Genomic DNA, 21,638 nt, shown 5'->3' with positions numbered 1-21,638 from the left:
TGTAGCCTCAAGAAGCAGGCATTCTTTATTTGGCTGGATGCATGAGGGGATATCTCCTTCAAAATATCATGCATGCTGAGTACAGAAAAAGCTTCCATTTATGTACTATATTTCACATACATGCTCATTGATTTTCCCAGTATAAACATAGCTATGATATTAATTTCCCCAAAACCATTAATGTATTTTCCCTCTCCTTTACACGTGTTCTTCTGTCCTGGGAGTCTCTTGGTGGTCCCTTGTGGTTGGTGACTCCAATGTCATACCTGACTGCCTGGTGAACTGGTAAAAGTTGGCACAACTTGGCTGGTTGCTTTTAAGTTCTTCCGACAGAATAAAAATTGTGCAGTTCCATAGGCCAGTGGCTTTTGAAGAATAAGCATCATATTCCCCACCAGGAGCAAACAATTTTTCATCTGGCAACACCAGGTAAAGAGAGGACTGCATTTAGGGAGAGCTGAAGAGGTGATGGGCACTGAGAGTACAGAGAGGCAAGGTCAGCCCTAGAGCAATGATCTGCTCTTAGATGATCCAGCTTTGGAGGACAGAGGCTGCCATCTCGTGGTGGCACCTCGAGGTGCCCAGATGGCATATACCACATGTAGGCAACCCAGTGCCTTGACTTATAAACGTGAGAAGTGGTCTACCTTAAAAGATGAACAGGAAGGAGAAATGTCTGCAGCAAAGACATGCCAGCCAGTTGCATGCATGGCTGGCCCTCTCTAGTTCTTCAAAAAGTGTTGGGGACAGATTTCCTGCCTGTGGTGGTCTGGCTGGAGACCATTGACTGCTCAAAACCTCCTCTTTCTTTTCAGAGCTCTTATGGACTCTGGGCAGGATGACGAGACTTACCTGGGAGAAAAAGTTTGAACATTTCTTTCCTGCACCTCGCATTCCTCAGGGTTCTCCTGGTGCCTCTGCACTGTGGTGGGAGGTGTAACAAGGGTAGAGAAGAAGACTATGAGACATGAGTTGGAGGCAGCATTTCTTTTCTTCTCCTTAAGCTTTACTATAAAAAAAAAAAAAGCCTTTGGACTTAGAAGGCCAGGTGGGCAAAACCGTTCTATGTGTTTAGGGGAGGGGGTGCTATAGATTTGGCTCTTCTGAGAATACACAATGTCTTTGAGTTGAGTCAATCTCTGTACAGAGTCATGTTCGGCTGATACAGGAGGTGAAGGCAGCTCTCAGTACAGGATGGGGGCAGGAAGCAGACAGAGGTGAGGGGATCTCCAGAGTGTGAGAGCTGTGGTTGTAAAGAGTCTGGGCAATACTAGGAACCAATTTATCCTGTAGGAAGTGGTAGAGTATTTGGCCCAGAATGGTGAACAAATGATGTGTCTGCATGTGCACAAAGGTCGTTGTAGGCAACACTTTGTTCCCTGGACTGTACACGGAGGAGGATGGCGGAAGAGGATCAGAGATCAAGGAGCCAGGGCTGGTGGGAGGCTGGTGCCAGTCTTGGGCACTGATGCTCATCTGCTGGGGGTGTGCCCATGTGTGCAGGGCCACCTAGGGGGGTATGCATGTGTGTAACTGTACACAAACACAGATGAGGGCGTGTGTTCATGTAATTGCAGGATGTTTAGTGCAGATGTGAGTGCTTGGATAAGAGCTGGAGAGCAAGTGTGCTGCTGTGGAGTTGGATGAGTGCTTGTTCCTGCACACTGCTTGTTGGAGGGAAGTTGTGGGTGGCCCCATCTGAATGTGCAGGGTAGAGGAGCAGCACTGTACAAGGGTGGGTGGGATGAAGGTCTCCCTGTCCACTTTGGCTTCATTTCTGTAGGTCTGCTAAAGTGTCTGTTAAATGTAAAAAGCCTGTAAAAATGACTTTTTACTTCTCCATGAATGCTCTTGCTAAGTTACAGACACTGAAATGACCCTCATACCACAGCCCTTTGGGCAGTTTTCTCTAAAAATAATTTTGAGAAATGGGAAGGAGGGACCCACCAGAAGGACACATGCTTCTCTCAGGAGATGCTGCAGGAGGTGACTTTTATGGGACCTGGCTGGGTAAGGGAAAGATGTCTCACGGGTCACTTGAGAAAAGGTAAGAGAAGGGAAGGGATGGCATGGGGTTGGGTGTGCTGGGACAGAAGCCCAGGACTGGGAAGTAGAACAAGCTGCAGCAGCTGAGGATTGTGGGAACAGAACCACTTTATTAGGAAGCAAGAGTCAAGGTCACACAAAGGCAATGTGAGAAGACCTGAAGGCCTGGCAGGCCGCAGAACTGCAGTGCAGGACACCCGACTTTGGAAAAGGACTGTCACAGGGTGTCGGGTGAACAGACATCTCCTAGCCAGGTGAGAGAGCAGAGGAAGGGTCAGCAAGGACTGCAGACACAACCAACCAAAACACATTCAGCTGTGCTGTCAGCCACTGGTACTGCCACCACCTCCATGACAATGATTGTCCCCCTGAAATCCTACATCCTCATGTTTCCTCTCTAAGCCTGGGATGCTGGTGCCAAGCTGTCCATGCCTGCAGGCTCAGCCTTGGGAGCTGAGCTGCCTGGAACTGAACACAGGAACTGCTCAGCTGCCCTTACAGCGCTCCCCTGAGCACAGGCAGTCAGACACCCAGGAGTGCAGGCTCAGCTCATGGGGAAAAGCAAGAGCTTGGTACCAGTTTCTATCTTCTGCCAAGTCTTTACATCTTTTTCTCCTTCAATCCATCAGCTTCCCACACCATGGGCCCTAGTCAGAAAAGCAGCCAAACTATTCATGGGTGTGGGATAAAGTTTGTTGGACTAAAAAAAGCCTCTGTTTTAGCTTCTTGGGGAGCTCCCGCAACATCCACTGGATGAAACACAACCAAGAAATCCTGGCAGAACAAGGATGGACTGCCAAAGCTTCTGCCTCTATAAGGGGCAGCAAGTGGTTCAAGGATTAAAAGGGCTGACTACCAAATGGTCAGATAGATGGACATCACAGCACTTCAAACTCCGGTGTGTATTGCTCCTCCTGCAGAGAAGAGCAGAGCCAGGTGAATGCTGGACTCCCCTGGCAGAGCAATCCCTGTAGGACAGAGCAGAGATTGTAATGTCTGAGGAGCTTGTAACACTGCTCATGGTTGATGACCAGGCACTGAACAGGGCATGTGACTGTGGTCAAGGACCTTGCAGGAGGCAGTTCAGAAGGATGGGGGGCAGATATAGGATGGGCAGATATAGGATGGGTTTCCTTATCCATGGAGTGGCAGCCCAGCTGCCATGGGGAGATGGGGGGAGTTCCCCAGCTGCCAACACACTTAACAGAGACAGTCTCCTTCACCACCAAGCTGAGCTGAGACTTCATTTCACACGCCTTTGCAGCTCCATCTGCTGCAAATCACCATTCAAGAAACTCTGTCGACTGGTTGGCTTCTTAAAATACCAACATTCTTTAAGAGCCCAAGCACTGCGATGCCAGCACCAAGCAAGTGTGCCAAGGAGACATCATTTTGACACACGGAATCTGAGCTCCCACCAAGGCAGCTCTGCAGGGCAGCCTGCTGGGGCAAACAAAATGTGTTCCAGAGATTTGCAAAACAAAACAAAACAAAACAAAACAAAACAAAACAAAACAAAACAAAACAAAACAAAACATCAACTGGAGATCTTTAGATTAAATAGGGATTTAAAAGAAAAGAGACACAAGCATCACAATTTTCTGTTTTGTGTTTTGTTCGCCCCCCTAGGCTGTATCCTGTTTTGCAGTGACAAATTAGGGAAATAAAAAATGAAGATGAACAGAAAATAAGACTGGGGGAGGGGAAGGAAAAGGTTTCTTGTTCAAAATTCAAGAGGAGAAAAAGAATGCCAGGAAATTTTTCAAACTATCACTACTGATTTAAAGGCTCGTTTTCATAGAAACAGGCATTTGGAACGATGATCAGGAGGTCACTGCCTCCTGACCCCTGCTCTTTCCTCAGCACTGTCTCCCTGCTGGTGAATCCCCAGAGCTGTCTGTGGTAAAGGCATTAATCTAACTGACCTTGTGATCCCTCTCCCCCTCCTTAACGATGCTGTGGTTGACTCTGGGCAGCCCAGAGGCCATGGGGACCATGTGCAGTGGCTAAATGAAAGTCTGGATGTGTTCAGTGGGGATTTGCTCCAGTCAGCTATGGAAAAGAGCTTTTCTATTCTGGGCACAGAGACACAGAGATAAGGGCTCCATCAAGCCCTGTGCTGCACAAAAGGTTTCATTCTTGTCATGTAGTGATCAGAGCTGCAAGACTAGAAGGGGCTGCAATGATTTCAGCAGCATTGTGCAATCCTCTTCCCAGCAAACGTGTGATTACAGATGGGGTGATGGAGACACGGGGAGCCCATTCTGTCAGAGAGTCGGTGCACACATGTCAGAGCCCACAAGAGCAGATAGAGAGAGGCATTTGTGTGTGCTGTGCATGCATACTGGCATGAAAATGAGTGTTTATTGCATGATTGCATGCATGCGTGTGTGTGTGTTTACATGGATGTGTATAAACACATAGACGTATTCATGCCATGCATGGATTCAAGCACATATATGTGTGCACGAGACCATATGGGGCTGCCCACGCACCCAGACCTGTGTGTACTGCTCAGCCTAAGCACCAATGCCAAGAACGCGGCGCATTCACCTTGATGACACAGGCTCAGGCTGGGAGGGGGCAGCTGCACCTTGCCAGGGGCCCTCCACACACACACACACACACCCCCCAAACCCAACCACACACATACTCACCCCAAACCCAACCACACAACGGTGGTCTGGAGCAGCTGCTAACCCACTCAGTGTGACCTTTCTGCCCTGCAGCAGATCTTCAGGAGGAAAACTGGAAGGGTGGTGAATTATGATGGCAGAGGGGCTCCAGCATGGAGAACTGAGGGAGTGTTTCCAGGCTGTTACCAACACAGCTCATACATAATGTCATTTGAAGTTGTTGTTAGGGAGCTGCTGTATTTGTCATCAGCAGGTAATCACAGCAGCTCAGATCAGGCAACAGCAAAACTGTCCAGGCCATGTTCTGCTTTCTGCTCTTGTACAGGGCTGTGGAACAAGGGGGTGTGTGGTGGAGGCAGGAAGCATTGTTGTAATGGAGTAGCCTCTAGAGAAAAGAGACAGGGGAATACAAAAAGGTGAAACACCTTTAAAAAGAAGATGGTCCTAGCTCTCCTGAGGATCCGACAGAGAATTGAAATGCTTTATCTGCTCGAACGAGTGGAAAATATGCAAATATTTGCTCATGAAAAATTGCTGTTCTTTGCCTTCCCAAGCATAAACTGTGCAAACGCCACACACCACGCAGCCGGCTCACGCAGATCTCGCACTCGGCACGTCAGGCACAAACACACGCGCATCGCCAGTGCGTCAATGCAGCCGGGCAAGGACACGTGCCTGGGCTGCAGCACAGCAGCCTTCCCTCCCTCCGTGACAAACGGCGCCGCGGGTCACGGCAGTACGGATGGCAAACAGCGCCCGGGGAGGCGGTGCCCCGCCGCGGCTCCCCGCCGTGCTCTGGAGCCGGAGCGGCTGCGGAGCTGCGGGCGGAAGGGATGCGAGAGCTCGTCCCGGTGCTGCCTTGCTTTCGGGCACTGGGGACACCGCCGGGGGACACGCAGCGGGCGGGAGGGCCGGGCGGGGGTGGCGCCGAGCGCCGCGGGGGACGCGGGGCGGGGGACGCGGAGATGCGGGGCGGAGACGCAGGGATGCGGAGCTGCGTGGCGCGTCCTGCAGAGGGGGATCGGACACCGGCCGGCAGCCGCGAGCCGGCATCACGGCCGGGCTCCTGCCCTTCTCACCGGGGCTAGGACTGTGCTGCCAAGCGGCAATGGAGCCTCTCCGTGCTAACCACCCGCGTGTCAGATATCCAGAGGGACCTGTGCACTCGCAGCACAGAGAGACACTTGTGTCCTGGGCTGCATCAGAAGAAACGTGGCCAACAGGTCGAGGGAGGTGATCCTGCCCCTCTACTCCTCTCTGGTGATTTTCCATCTGGGTGCTGCATCTAGGTCTGGGACCCCCAATATCTGAAGGACATGGACCTGTTAGAGCAGGTCCGAGATGACAGTAATGAAGATAATCAGAGGGCTGGAGCATCTGTCCTATGAAGACAAGTTGAGAGAATTGGGGTTGTTAGCCCGGAGAAGAGAGGGGTCCATGGAGATCTTAGAGTCCCTTCCAGCACCTAACAGGAGACTACAGGAAAGCTGGAGAGGGACTTTTCACAATGACATGTAGCAATAGGACAAAGGGCAATGGCTTTAAAATGAAGCAGGTCAGGGTTAGATTAGATACGAGGAAGAAATTGTTCACTGTGAGGGTGGTGAGGCACTGGCACATGTTGCCCAAAGACACTGTGGCTGTCCCATCCCTGGCAGCATTCAAGGCCAGGCTTTGAGCAACCTGATCTACTGGAACGTGTCCCTGCCCATGGCAGGGGGCTTGGAATTAGATGATCTTGAAGGTCTTTTCCAACCCAAACCACCCTGTGATTCTATAATTCTGTCATGTCAGTGTGATTCCCTTAGCAGACCCAAGAGTTTGTGAGCTCTTAAACACCAGCTTCCTTGCCCATCCACCTGTCCACTCATGCCCCACCACCACCTCCTCCCTGCACAAAGATTTTGTTTCTTTGGTGAGAAAGCTCATGGCTATCTTTGAAGAAAGTTTTCTCACCCAAACCGCTGTGCAACTTTCTCAGCACTCCTTGTGAGAGCTGATATGCCCTGAGTAGTGATCGACTGTTGATAAGTGATATGGGCAGGTCTAGGAGGGTGTTGCGTAGGAGAGGATTGCAAAAGAGTAACATTTTCTGGGTCTACACAGGTGTGGATGGGAGGAAGGGGCCTTCAGGTACATGCAGATTCAGAGAAGCAGAAGGCAGCAGGCTTGCCTGAAGGTTATTTTTAAGAACTGGTTCAAACAGGCTACAATGTCACCTGGTATCTCCCACCCAGCCAAGCTGCTGGATCTAGATGTTCACAAGGCAGCAAACTCTTCCTGGTTGCAGCAGGGATAGTCCTTGTAGTCATAAGCCAGAATTTGGGGTGGATACCAGCACAGTTCCTTGGTCTCACAGGCAGGGTCACAAGGCCAGGGTAAGAGATGGGACACTCAAGTTGGAAAAGCTGCTGATGGGGAGAGGGGCAGCCTGGGTGATGCTGTGAGGTATCTCCAGCTGATGCAGATTGTGAGCCAGTGTCTGATTCCCTCTCTGTTCAGCTGTGTCACACAAGGAACTGGCTGTGGGAAGTAGAAGACAAGATCACACTTTCATGCTCAGTATTGGAGACTGCCAGGTCTAGCAATGAGTGCAGGTGAACCGCTCTTCCAGCTGCTCCTCAGCCACGTGGCATTTCAGCAATGCACAAAAAAAAAAAAAAAAAGAAAAAAAAAAGAAAAAAGAAAAAAAAAAAAAAGAAAAAAGCAGAGTTTCTGCCAGGCCTTGATCTCTGTGTGAGACAGGCCAGGCTGCCAAGCAGCACACAGCAGAAATCCCTGCTGGCAGAAGTGCCTTCAAACTCAGCAGCAGCCTGCATAAAGCCAGGGAGCGTGTCATTTCTGCTTGGTCCAGGCCCCACATGGGCAGAAGTCTAAAGAGAAATGTAGCCATGCAGCTGACATCTAATAGGTCTGCCCATCCTTAGAGACGTAGAAAGTATTCTAAGCCAGTAATTTTGAACCATGCTGGTGCTCTTGAGTAACAAGGGCTGGCTGTTGCACAAGCCCTGTGCACAGACGTGGAGTCCACAGGCTGGAAAACATTCATCTAATCATGGAATCACAGAATAGTTTGGGCTTGAAAGGACCTTTAAAGATCATCTATTCTTCCCAGCCTCTTCTGCTGCCTGGCCAGAGAAGATCAGCAATCCTGGTACAGCAGAGTGACAGCTGCTGTTACAGGATAATCTGAGGGCACCACAAATTACTGAAGCAAAAAACCACATTGCCACCTTTTAATGTCTCAGGTGTACCCCTCCCCATTTACAGGCACTATGGAAGGGCGAGGCAAAGGCACCCAGGAGCAGCCAGGCTGTGATGGAGAGGAGGCAAGTGCAGAGCAGTGCTGCTGATCCCTTCCCAGCTCTTGAAACACACGTGAGCTCTCTCTCCAAGGGTAGTAACAGCAGTAGCCAAAAGCCTGAACTTTGCTTCCAGAAGGAATCAGCTGTTGAGCTGAGCAAATTGTGATGCTGTGCAGGGTGGGTGGAAGAAAGGAGGGAGGAAGGGAGAGAGGGAGGGAGAGCCAAGCCTGACATGGGCCAGAGCAGGAGGGGAGGCACTCACAAAGGCCTTGGAGGCAGGATGGAAAAGACAGTAATTACATAAGAGCACTTGGCGAGCATCTGGCTGGAGTCAGCTGGGCCCCGGCGGCCCTCCCTCCCTCTCTCCCTCCCTCCCGCGCTGCTAACCAGGAGCAGCTGAGGATACGGGATACGGGATAGCGATAAGCCAGCGCGGGACCTGCCGAGGGGAGCGGAGGTAAGGGCTGCTCCGCTGCCCCTCCCGGCTTGTGGCACTCTTGAACATTAGGGGCAGACGAGTGGGGAGCACGGGGAAGGAAAGACAGCTGTGGTGGAGGGGAAGCAGTCAGGAAGGGGAAGAGAAGCGGCTCTTGCTCTGGCTCTCGGTGCAATGACACCCCTCCACTCTGGAGGTTTGGTGAGGGAGGAGCTGCCAAGGGCGAGTGTTTGTGCGTTGGTGTGTGTGTGTGTGTGTGTGTGTGTGCAACAGGGCAGATGGTCCACATGTGCTACAGGGAGCTGAACTGTACGCAGGGGCTAGAGAGGAGAAAAGGCATCAATTCCCTTCTCCATACCTGTGCTAGAGAGGGGTAATAGGATGGATGCAGCCACTGAGGTAAAGACAGTCTTCGTCCCCCTACTTTGCCAGTGTTGTGGTGGGTACAGGAAAAGGGAGGAAATGGAGGAGGAGGAAACAGCTGCTTTTGAGCAAGGATTGTTGCAGTATAATCTGGACAGTGCTTGCCTGGGCTGCCTCCAAGGCAAAGTGTGTGATGAGGGAGAGCGAAGATCATTGGGCACACAAGGTGCCCTCAGGCTTGGACTGCACTTTAAAGCATGGCTGGCACAGGTTTACTGGATAGAATTCTCAAAATCTCCTGTAAATGTAACTGCCCTGGCAAAATATTGCTGGTACACACTGTTCCCTTTGGGAAGCAGGGCAATATTACTCTAGCAAAAGTGTCTTTACTGGCATAAACTTCTGCCCAGCTGGGCAATGCCACCAGAGCAGGTCTTTGTTTGCTGGCTCCTGGCAGGTTCCTATTCAGCCCAGATGAGACATTAAATACAAAGTCCTGCTCACTCCCCACTGTGAGCTGTTCTTTCAATCAGATGAGACACAGGCAAAGGCCCCAGCTGATGAGGTCCCCCATGAAGAACATCTGCTTGGCTGTGAGCAGCTCAGGAGTGCAGATGGAAATGAGGACAATGGCCTCCCTGCTACCTGTTTCCCTTGGAAAGGTGGAAGAGGCCAGGCACAAGGCCAAGAACCTCAAGTGGGTAACGTCACGTGTGGAAATAAGCCAGGCAGGAAAACCTGAGAGAGGCACTGCAGAAGCTTTGTCTTCCGTATCAGTCTCCAAGTTTTCATGCACCCCAGAAAATTTTCTTGCCTTAAATAGTACTGTCAGCTGCCAAAATCCCCACCAGCAGCAGCCAGGAGAAGACAACACAACTCATCACAAAACCCCTCTTCTGTCAGCTGGTAAGGCTCCACTGACAAGAAGTTTTGCCCTAACCTTGCCCCTGCCTCGTTTCCCAAAAGGGGAAACTGAGGCACGGGCAGACATGGGCAACTTGCAGTGGATTTCATTGCACGTCAGTGCTGGAGCCTGATGAGGAGCTCACACGCTTAGCAGTGCATTTCTCCGTCCTCTTCCTGCCCCAGCTGGAAGGCATGTTCACTCCATGTTCATTGAGCTCCAGGCTGACAGGCAGCCTGAGAATATCTCCAGGCCTCCCAGCCCCCATTCCTCCCTTCCCCCTCAGCTCACAGTGCATATTTTCCCAGAGTTTTCCGCTTGCTTCTCCAGTGGTTCTGGGGTCCTGCCAAACGCCAGCCACTCTCTGGGAAGCGGGGCCTCCCATTCCTAAACCAAACAAATGGGAGAAGGGAAACAGGGGAAAAAAATCCCAGCGCACGTAGACACACTCAAAACCTGATTCCCCTCAGAAACCTTGGAGCCTTCTTCAGCTCCTCTTGGAAATTGCAGGAGGCACAGTGCTGACTTGGCATTTCTGACCCCTGCAGAACATAGATATTGTCCATCCTTCCTTGTGCCTCCCAAAGATATGTGTGAGCACACACCCCCACCCCACACATACCCAGGGTATAAATACCCAGGTCAGTTTTGGTGCAGGATAGAATTCTCCAATCCTCTTCCCAGCAGACTCTGCAGTGTGAGAAAAATCTCCCATCTCTCCCACCCCGCATTCTTCTCCCCTCCAAAATGCCCTTCATTCCAATGTTCTGGTGCATCCACATTGTGCTTACCCCAAAGGCACAAGCTTGTCAGCTTGGCCCCAAGCTGGGGACAATGGTCACAGCCAGGCTTTGTTTCCAGATCCCCAGGCAGCTCCTAGCAGCCAGGCTCTGCTTCAGACCAGGCACACCCCTCCCATCCAAAAAGCTCTGCCTGGGACCTAAACAGAGGACATGACCGGGGGATGACACGTGCTGGAGCACAAGGCTTGGGGCTCTGCCCAGGCAGGGGATGACCAGAGAGGGAAAAAACTGATGCCTCTCCCACTTGGCAGCTGCTCCTGCTAGAAATATCATGCCTGGGGCAAGAGGCCACAGTGATGTACAGAAAAAACAATGCAGGAGAGAATGAAAGATGAAGTTTGGAGACTATGAGTGGGTCAGGCACAGCTGGGGAGAGAGCATGGCCAAGCATGGCCCTGGGACAAGGGACTAGCACAAAGGACTGAGGGCAGAACTCTGTAGCACCCTGCCTGAAGGAAAGTCTGTCTCTTGCACCACTGCACCTTACCTTGACATCCTGAGACGCCAAGGGTGGGACACTGCCCTGCTACTGTCCACCCCTTGCACAGGGCACGTGGCCTGTGCTGCCTGCATTTTTTGCTGGCTGGAAGTGAAAAGGCAGCGAATAAAACCAAACCAACATCGTGTACAAGGAAAAGGCACTTCCTAGGAAAGAGTTAAAAAGACGCTGAAACCCAAGCCGGTTTAGGATGGAGAGCACCCAAAGCCAGGGAGGGAGAAGGCGGGAGAGGGGAGGAGAGGGAGGGAGCCGGTCCAAGCCTAGCTTGCGCACCCGGCCAGCGCTGAGCAGTGCCTGTGCCAAGAGCCGGCTTCCTTAAAGCCATGGTTGCGGGGGCCTGCCCTGCAGGCAGAGGGGAGCCGGCAGCCGGGGCTGGGACGCGGAGAGGGAAACCTTCGGTCCCCGGGGTGAGCAGCTGCGCCGTGCCGGGGGCAGGCAGCACCATGGGGGCACAGGCTGCCAGAGGGGCTTTCTCAGCGGCTTGGCGTGTCTGTCTTTCGTAAGCATACTTCTCTGCAAGCTGCGGAGCTTCACGTCCTTCACCCTCGGCAGCGAGGCAGCTCCCCTCTGGTCCGCCCAAAGGCTGCGCTGGCGGCCGGCCGTCCCCTCGGGAAGGTGCTGGGCTTTGCCTGGGAACCCACTAGGCACGGGTGGGAGGGCACCAAGCCGCCGGAACGGGTGGGATTTGGTGGGGGAAAGGAGGGGGCTGGAGTTAGGTCCCAAGCCCACAGGAGAAGAGGCATCTCTGCCAGGACATGGGGATTTTGGAGTTAGATTCCTATAAAGAGTTGGTATGCAGTGACAGGAGGGCTGGAGAACTTTTTTACAGCACTTCCCACAGACTGAGCAGCCTACCAGAGCATGCTTTTACTAAAGAGCTGTTGAGGTTGGACTCAATGACCCTAGAGGTCTTTTTCAATCTTAACAATTTTATGATTCTATCTCCTTCCTCTATCCCAGCCTGGGGATTGCATATTCTAGTGGCTTTAATGGTTTGCCTAGTCAGCATCAAGTCTTCTCCCAGGGTCAGCGCCGAGTCTCCACTGGCCTGGGCAGAAGGGCGTGGGGCATCCTCTTGGGCCGTGTGGTTGCTGCTCAGATTGCAGCCTTGAACAAGTCTGTAAGCTCCCTCCACAGGACAATGCCATTCCATCCCAGCCCGGCTCCAACCACAGAAAGGTGTTTTATCATGATCTCTGTTCCATCCCCTATGTCCTCCCCCTTCTTATATCTCACTCTTGGCACTTCCTCGTATCTTCCCAGGTCACCATGGACATAACCTACCTGCGCACATCCCTGACCTTCCTTTTTCTCCCTCTTGTTGTGTTTGGGGCACCCGCTGATGAACCCAACCTCACAGAACCAGGCCCTGGTGCTTGCAAGCGCTGTTGTGACTCACTGGACTCTTCCACAGATACCCCACCAGTCCCTCCCAGCCACCACCACTTTCCCTACCCAGTGCCAGAGGTCCGTCCCTACATCAACATCACCATTCTGAAGGGTAAGTCTTTGCCCCGGGATGCCAAGGCCGGCTCAGGGACTGATGGCATTGCAGTGGAGGTGACAGCTGGATTGCTGGCATGCTGGTTGTGCTAACAGACCACCAGGAGCCATCCTGGAGGATAAGTGACCACACACTCTGTGCCCAGGGTTTGGGTGTTTTGTGCTGTGATGAGGAGTAGCCTGGGGGGATAGAAGTCAGTGCTATCTCTGCTGTGATCCCTGTGTCTCAGGATGATCCTGCTGCCAACTCTTCCTCCTTGCTAACACAGGACAGCCTCTTGCCAAGGTGGGAGGACACATTCCTTGTCTCAGACTTACAGAGCCCTGTAGTGCCTGAGGAAAGGAACACTTCTTATCAACTGCAAAATAAGCATGTTTGGAGGGCATTGGCACCCAGGGAGGTTGAGGGGAAACCTTCTCCAGCTCCACGGGTCATGTGCATTTGGGAGTGGGAAGAGGGCAAAGGGAAGCAGCAGTTATTTGTAAGCCCTTCCAGGTTAAACTTGCAGTGACCCTCAGCTCATTCCACCCTGCAGAGGCTGGCTTGGCTAACAGGGAGGGGTTCCCTATTTTAGATCAGCTCCTCCCTTCAGGACTCCCCTTTTAGCCTTTGATGTGGGCAAAAGCCTGTTCCCAGCTGGATGCTGCCACATGCTTCCTGTAGCTCTGTGGTTTGTCTGGGTTAACTGGGTGGATGCTCCCCCTTCCCTGCCCTGCTTGGAAGTAGCTGCAATCCATCAAAGCTCAGAAGGGCAGATAGAGGCCTAGACTAGAATGGGGTGTCATAAGGGGACCTTCAATACCATGCAGGGGATGGAGAGGAGGAAAAGAACAAGATACAGATTTTGAATGCTGTCACTTAGAGCTGGAGGCTGCTCTGAGTCCCATTCCTTCTCTGTATACACAAAGAACATTCTGGTGATGGTCTCTCCATGTATTGATGCCTGCCCAAGTGTGTGATGGGCAGTGCACACACCCCACCTTAGAACTGCAGTATTAATTATACAAGATGCTCAAAGCATGCCAGTATTGTGAAAGCACCATCCCTCTAAGCTCCAGTGCTCCATCTACCCAGTCAAGCTTGGATCTTTTCCCTCTGACTCACCCTATTGTCCCTCCCTAATCACATTCCCCCACAGGTGTTAGCAGTTCTTCTCCTCCTCCAGGCTACAGCCAGACCAGTGTGCATCCTCTGTGGATAACTGGGTCATAGGAGAGGTGTGTGGGAGGGCAAGGCTGTGCTGGAGGTAAAGGAGTGTGGGGAGGAAGAAGAGGTCAAGAGCCCCAGTGGTACTTTGGGCTGCTGAGCTCCCACTAAGGCTGAAGTCTCCTAGGGAGACATCCTGGTGCCTCCAGCAGAGCCATATCATTTGGTGAGCTGGGAATTCATTGGGGAAGGGACGCCAGTCTCTCTCAGAGTTCTGCTGGCTCCTTTCCCATGAAGAGCAGTGGTATTGTGGCCCTCAGAAGTGTTCCTTCTTCTGGCATTGCCCCAGTCTTGTGCAATCCTTTGCCTCCTCATTAGGCTTTCTCACTGCCGCTTCCACATCTTCTGGTATCACACAGGAGCTGTGTCCTCTGCTTCCTCTTGCAGGAGAGAAAGGAGACCGGGGAGAGCCTGGGATGCCAGGGAAATGGGGCAAAGAAGGACCAAGAGGCGAGCGGGGTGCCCAGGGCCAAAAAGGCAGTAAAGGACAAATGGGCACAGCGGGAGACCCCTGCAAGCATCAGTACGCTGCGTTCTCCGTCGGTCGCAAGAAAGCGCTGCACAGCAGCGAGGGCTTCCAGGTCTTGATCTTTGACACCGTCTTCGTCAACCTCTACAGCCACTTCGACATGTTCAATGGCAAGTTCTACTGCTCAGTGGGTGGACTTTACTATTTCAGCCTCAATGTCCACACCTGGAACTTCAAGGAGACCTACATGCACATCATGCACAACGAAGATGAGGCGGTCATCCTGTATGCCCAACCCAGCGACCGCAGCATCATGCAGAGCCAGAGCCTCATGCTGGAGCTCCAGGAAAATGATGAGATCTGGGTGAGGCTCTACAAGCGGGAGCGGGAGAATGCCATTTACAGTGATGATGTTGATGTGTACATCACCTTCAGTGGGTATTTGGTCAAGCCCAGCATTGAATAACTCCTCTTCCTTAGGGCCTCTTTTCCTTATTCCTCTCTCTCCCTCTCTCTCTCTCTCTTTCTCTCTCTCTTTCTCTCTCTCTTTACTGCCCGTAACCACTGCAAATCACTTGGAAATGGGCCTGTCAAATCTCAGGCACCGAGTGTGAAACTTGCCACACTGGCTCCCTCCTCACGCTCTCTTGTAGCCAGGCCTGTATCTGTCCACTTTACATCATGGCACTACCACCTCTTGCCCCTCACCTCATAACCCCAACTTAGGTTATTGGCTTCTTCTCAATCTGCCAGCAAGCTGCCTCTGGCATTTAGGGTTCTAGAGCAAGAGGAAAGCCAAAATGCTGCTCCTGGGCCTGTGTCCCTCCTTGGGGCTTCATACACAAAGGACTCCTGTGGAAAGGGCTAGAAAGTCCCCACTGCTGAGGTACATCCTGGCTCCTCTCCATCTCAACTAGGCATACCAGTTTTGCAGCCTGAAAGGTCTTGATGTCACCTCTGACATCTGTAGTCTGGAGAGCAGACTGGGGTCTGACGGTCTCCTGTAGCACAAGGAAGATGTAGGAGCACTGGGACAGGATATTGTATTTTAAAAAGGGGAACACTTGGCCTTCTAAATTGGCTTTCCATAGACACTCTTCTGTTCACAGAGTCCAGGCTGGGTGTCAAACCTAGACCTGGTGGGACTGTCCTCCTCTGTGCCAGCTCTAGCTCTTCAAAGGGATGAAGGGCCAGACACCTGGCCAGACCCTTCATGGGCATCTGCCCATGATTCAGTAGAGGCAACCATTCTGTTCCCACTAGGGATCACCAGTACAGAACAAGAGATGGAGAGAGAAAACCTTGAAAACCCCCTCCCACACCTCCCCTGGGGTGCTACTCAGTAATGGCTCATCAGCTAGGGGAAGCTAGTCCAGAGAGGGAACCCAAATCTGCTCTCCTTTGGCAGAGGTGCCATTTCATTGTCCTCCTGAAGGTGGTTCTCCCACGCTGGTATTGAAGGACCACTGTTTCAGGGCCTGAGCCTGAGGCTGTAGGGGCAATTGCAGTTCAATCCATTCCAAACGTAGACAGGCTGCCACGTCTTTGCCTCTCTGTTGGAACAGAGATAGAGGTGAGACAGCAGCACCTTGCCCAAGGGTTAAAAGCTTCCCTGCCATAAGCTCCATGCCCTTTTCTGGCAATCTCATCAGAGTAAGTGAGGAAAGCACGTGGCTAAAACAAACCCTCGCTCTTTTTGTCAGGTTGGAGATGTCGCAGTGAGAAAGGAATGCCAGTGGTAGGGTTTTCTAGTACTATTTATATTGGTTTCACACTGCTCCCACTGGCATCCCTCTGGTGGGGATGCTGCAGTCCTGGGGGAGCAGGTGAGGCTGGCTCAGCACTTTAGGAAGCCTACTTCCACATGAGATGCTCCCATAAACAGCAGTGCCAGGACTTGTCTCCTTTTTGAGTCTCAGGGCAGGACAAGCAGGAGAGACACATACTTCTCCTCTGCTCATCACTGGTCATGAAATCTTCGGACTTACCTGGGTTCTGCTGCCTTATTGATGAGCCACGGTCTCTACCTATAGCACCTGGCAGTTCCAGGGCTCTCCCAGAAGAAATGTGCATCATTATACAAGATTATGTCTGGTATACACAGCCTGGGATAGCAAAGGAACAGGGACCAAGGCTAAATATTAAAACTGGCCTTGAAAAATTGCAGGGCACTTTCTCTCTTATCCTTTTTACTTACTCTCCATGAATTTCTAAGGAAGCTGTACAGACTGCAGTGAGTTTCAGGAACTTTGCTCTGGATCCTCCCCGCCACTGTCAATGAGGCAATGGGTGTAAAAACAAAGCTTCACTAAGGCAAGGCTGATTTTTTCACAGGGAAACATGTGATGAAGGGATCATGGAAACTAAAGGATACTGTGGGTTTCGTCCTCTCCCTTAGCAAGTCAAGTGTGTTGAATTGCTCAGAGACAGGATTTCAGATAGCAGAGGAAGCAGAAAGCTGGAAGTGATGCTAGGGACCCAATCCCTTTCTCTCTTCCTCAACAGGCTGCCAACCCACATATAGTCAGTTCACAGTGTATAGTGCCCCATGCCTCCCTGAGGAGAAGCAAGCCTCTCTAACACTGAGTATCTCCATAAACAAGCTTCCTTCTTTCTCCTTTCCTATTTGGTGACTGAATGCTGGTGACAGGTCTCCTGTGCTATCCATGAGCAGCCAGAGGGTGCCTGAAGCACATGAGAGAGGAGGGCAGGGGGACCAAAGGATGTGTTTAACAGGCTTCTGGTGCTAAACAAGATGGCATTCCCTTGGTGCTAAATCATATTTCAGGAGTATTGGGTGCTTTCTGGAAAGTGTAGTAGGCTGAGTTGTGATGTACTCTGGAATTAATGGTGCTTTATGTAACAAAATCAAACAAACTCCAAGAACTTTTGTATATATATATTTTTTCAGTGGTATTAAACTTTTTTCCTTGGTTGTTTTGCACTTAAATCTGTTTTTCTCTCCCAACCTATTCCTTCTAGCTCTGGTTATTGCTGAATGATGTGATGAAAAAGACACTAGTCTGAAATTGACAGGTACAAAGTTTAACTCAGCTTTGAAACTTCCCTGGGTAATCCTTGGCAATCTTGTGTCTGTTTACTTTGCAGAGAACCATTACCTTAAAATATTAACTGCTTGAACACTTCTAATTATGACAACCCTCTCCCTTTTGCTGGAAAAGCTTTCAGCAAAATCATAAAAGGATTCTTTGGAGATTACAAAAAATCTCCCAGGACAATACAATGGATTATAGGAGTAGGCTTCAAGTGCTTATTTATATGGAGGAAGGCTGGGTTAATGTTGGAGTTCTCTTAAGGGAGATCAGATCCCTTTATCTTATGAATTTTTTTAGCACATTCTTCTCTCAAGTACTTGGTAAGCACTGTTTTCCCTATGACATTTCTCTTTTCTCTGCCAAGAGCTGAAGGCCAGGAAGTAGAGTGTAGGAGGGATAGTAAGCTGTTGATTGGACACTTATGCTTCCTAATATTGGAATGAGTGGGAGTTCCAGAGTTAAGCTGGACATGCATATTTGGAAGACTTGTGTGTGATAAGAAAGGCCTGAGATTCAGGTCAGAGGGGGAAGGACAAGAGGCAATTGTTCATAAAGTTGAGGGAGAAGGGAAGACATGAGCAGGGACTGGAGACTTGTAAGCTTGAGTGAAAGATCTGGAAGGATAGATTCCTAAGGACAGGGAGATGCCTTTTGAGGTCTCAGTCCAAGTCAAAGAGGTACATGGGGTTTTGTTTATCATCTTTGGACTGAGGGCACTCCTGCTGAGGTAGAGGGACAGGCAAAAGAACAAGATGTGGTGCCCATATAGGACCTTCTGTTTTGAGTTTAATTTGCCTTCACATAGTTTCTCCTGTGGTTTGATGTGTACCAGACACTTCATTTGGCAAAGGGTGGAATACATAGTCATACACATCCCTACAGGCCTCTTTGGTCCTGTGACAGGCCCAGAGCAAGGGCTATATATATCCTAGTAAATGCAATGCTCTGTCAGGTCAGAGCCCAGGCTTCTTCCCATTTTTTATTTACTTCTGAGGAATCAGATAAAAAATGTGTCCTCAGGAAGTGTAGTGGTTGTGTTTGTGCATGTTCCTGTTCCTTGAGGTGAGATGCTGGCAGATTGGAAGTGACTTTGTCACACTTACAAAAGGTGAGGAAAGGAGAGAGAGGGAGGGAGAGGGGACAGGAAATGTGTAGCCAGATCTTCAAAAGAAGTTTTCTATGATTCAGCCTTTCAGCCTGCCGCCTGAAGAGTCTCCTCAGCCAAATCCCTTGGGGCCAAGATGCACGGTGACGGGCAGGGTCTTAGCTGGTGCCACCCATCACACCATGAATGCCTGACCAGGGAGTTGCTGCAGGTGGGGTGCTCAGGCAAGGTGAACCCTGCAATGCTTTGAAGGGACAAGGTCTAGAATGGGTCAGATCAGCCCTGCTGGCCTGCCAGTGAGTGCACCCATGCCCAGAAGGCCATGAGACCATTCATTCATTCATTCATTCATTCATTCATTCATTCATTCATTCATTCACCCCAGGTCTGTGTTTTTTCCATGCAATGAAGCTGCCCTGTGGAATGTGATTCTGGGGTTGGTGACAGCCAGAATCTCTCTTCTGGACAAAGCAACTGCCCTGGGGTGCACAGCTACAGCACTACCCCTGGAGCTGTGCCTGTATTTTCCCCTGAGTGATCCCAACTCTGCTGCAAAAGGCTCTGTGGACATGTCTGAACTTTGTTCAAGGCATCTGTCACAGAGCTGTCCCTGAAAACTGCCTTCCTGCAGGTCCCTGGTCTTGCAGGTATGAAAGGAAAGGAGTGGGAGAAAGGAGGTAAAGTGCAGCACCTGGTGCTGTCCCTGGGAAAGGAAGCACATGCCAGGGACAAGTCAGGAGAAGCTGAAGGCCTTGCAATAGCTCCTTGCCCTGTGAGAGCTGTGGGAAAAGGGAACAGAGAAGCAGGACAAGAAAAGTATGAAGGAGACCTTTGGCCCTGCAGGTGGGCACAGGCAAGATGTGGCTGCCCCCAAAGCACCAGGGAGAGCAGGGACACAAGAAAGCAGGACCTGGCTCCACATCCCTTCAGAGCGTTTGCCACAGGAGGGGCAGTCACAGGAAGAGTCTCTGGCCTTGCCGCAGCTGCCAGCCATGGTGCAAGATCAGTGCCCCACATCAGTGCACTGTTCAGGGGCTGCCGTGCTGTACTGGAGCAAGTTTCCCCTCTGCTGCAGCCTGCTGTCCTTCCTCCTCTCCCAAACCTCCCAGACAGCCTGCTTCACTCACACCTCAGCCTTATTTATCTCCCAGGGTCCAGAGAGGGAGAGGGGGGGATGCAACACCCCAGCCAGCATCGCCCAGTGCCACAAGCAGAGCTGCCACCTCCCTCCATCAAGCCCATTGCAGCCAGACACCAGCACTGGAGTCAGCCTGCCCAGACCTCCTATCTCTCAACTTCCCTTTCCCACTGCTGGCTGGGAGCTCCCACAGGATTTGAAGGGCTGGATGTGGACCCTGCTCAAGGCTTTGTGGATGGTGGGGCACAGCTGCATTTGAGGGCAGCACACTGCCTTGTGTGCTGCGGCTCTTCTCTGACCACGGTGGACTTGCACAGTCACGCCAGGCTCCGGAGGCCAGCTCGGTGCACACTCTGCTGCGACACCCACACATGCCAACACACATACCAACCTCATATGGACACCTCTCACCTTCCTGACAACGGAAACTATTGCCCTTTGCAAGCCTGGCTCGCTCTGAAGATGCTATCAGGAGGTGGGCAGAGGGTGCTGAGGCTCCAGGCCTCTTTGGTACAAGCACAGCTCCCTCATCTAATGAAATACCTTCTCCTTCACCCACGAGCTCTCTGTGATCTCTTGCCTTGCAGCTACACCACAGTGAGGGCCAGGGCAGAAGGTTTAAATCAAAGGCTTCCGACAGTTTCTCATTCCACAGACCATCAAGTCTCTCAAGTTTGTGTCACTTAACTCACAAATGACCTGTGAATTATTGCAAAACTTCTCACTTTTCCCAGTCTCTCTTTGCAACAGTTAAGATGGGAAGGAGCAGGATGTAGAGCTCTCAGCTTGGACAAGCTAAGGATTAGGGAACCCCCCCTCTACCTGGGCAGGTTGTAAATGGAGCCCTGAGTAGGAGGCAGCAGTCTGTGATCTTTCTTGATCCATTTTAACACGCCTGCACCATTGCCGGTGAGGATGGAGAAGTGCAGAGGTGCCTCCCCAGCCAGTGTGAGCTGCAGTGCACCCCTGAGGGGGCAGATGTGCCCAAGCCTCACAGGTGCTACTGAGGGCAGATGCAACGCTTCAAAGTAGCCAGAGGAAGAAATGGTCCACAGAGAAGAAAGAAGACAATAGGTCTGATGTCTAACTGACCCACATCCTGCAGGCATCATTTTCACTGTTCTGATCCCCTTCTCTGGAGCCCTGATCCCTTCCAGGTGTTGGACACAACAATGCCCTAGAGCAAGCATCTTCTATGGGATGCCTGACGGCCACAGCATTCTGTTTGCCTCACACATGTTTTCCTGGGTTTGTTGCATTCTCACATTCACCCCTACAGACAGTATTTTTCTCCCCACATGTTCTCAGTTCTTTCCCTGAAATAGTAGAATGGGGCAGATCACTAGAAAGCACATTCCAGGCAACAAAGCCCTGTCACCTGCAGCCACAGCCAGCAATTCAGCAGATCTTTAGGGCCAGGGGTCCACAGGATTACTATTCCACACACAATCCAAAACACCTCTCTAGCCCTTGCTTTGCCCCAACTCCCACCTTTCTATGTGTGGTGTGCTGGTGGCATTGTTTTAGTCTAAGAGAATTTTACAGGCTTTGACAGCTGTACCACATGATTTTAATTTTTTTTTAAACTCTATTTGTTCATTATATAGCAGATACTGAAGGACAGGCAGATACTGACAGATATTATACATATACATTATACTGCTGTTCATTATACAGCAGATACTGACCCTCGGACAGGCTTCCTTCTCCTCCATCATCCCCAATCCTGCCAGCTGTGGAGGCAGAGCATCTGAGCCTTCAGCTCAATGGGTAGAGCAGGCAGGGACAGTGGTGAGCTGGCTGAGCCCACGACTCTCTTGTCCTGCAGGATGGCAACCTGAGCCCGAAGGAAATGGAGAGAGGATGAATGCATAGCCTTCTCTTTGCTGCAGGTCTTTTGTTTTTTTTCACTCCCCTTCCTCCTTTACGTTGCTATGCCTGTCCTCCTCACCATTTCAAAGCACTGTGCAGAGAGCTCTCGGAGTGCAAAGTGCAGAGGGAGCAGCGGGAGGGCAGGTGAGGACAGAGAAGGCGAGAGGAAAAGGTCAGTGACGACAGCCCAGAGCGATGGCTCTCGGCTGAGCTGCGGTTTGTCCGTGGTGCATTACTGCTCCTCGGCAGCACTTCACACGTCTGGGGACCACAACTCCTTCCACCGCCCACGCTCG

At 51.3% G+C, this 21,638-nt stretch overlaps 1 protein-coding gene across 2 annotated transcripts; it reads left to right on the top strand.

Annotated features, from left to right (window-relative positions):
* The first annotated feature begins 8,262 nt into the window (after positions 1-8,262).
* Positions 8,263-17,115, top strand: C1QTNF6 (C1q and TNF related 6). 2 transcript variants are annotated; one of them, XM_059846370.1, is made up of 3 exons: positions 8,263-8,444; positions 12,256-12,493; positions 14,090-17,115. In XM_059846370.1, exons 2-3 carry the CDS (start codon positions 12,262-12,264, stop codon positions 14,635-14,637), a joined length of 780 nt encoding a protein of 259 aa, XP_059702353.1. In that variant the 5' UTR covers positions 8,263-8,444; positions 12,256-12,261; the 3' UTR covers positions 14,638-17,115. The 2 variants fall into 2 exon arrangements, with proteins under 2 accessions (XP_059702353.1, XP_059702351.1); XM_059846368.1 differs by lacking the exon at positions 8,263-8,444 and adding an exon at positions 11,245-11,399.
* The last annotated feature ends 4,523 nt before the right edge of the window (positions 17,116-21,638 follow it).

This window comes from Haemorhous mexicanus, chromosome 5 (genome assembly GCF_027477595.1).
Source record: "Haemorhous mexicanus isolate bHaeMex1 chromosome 5, bHaeMex1.pri, whole genome shotgun sequence".
NCBI lineage: Eukaryota > Metazoa > Chordata > Aves > Passeriformes > Fringillidae > Haemorhous > Haemorhous mexicanus.
The sequence above is the reverse complement of the archived record's forward strand: the minus strand, read 5'-3'. Positions and strand labels throughout refer to the sequence as shown.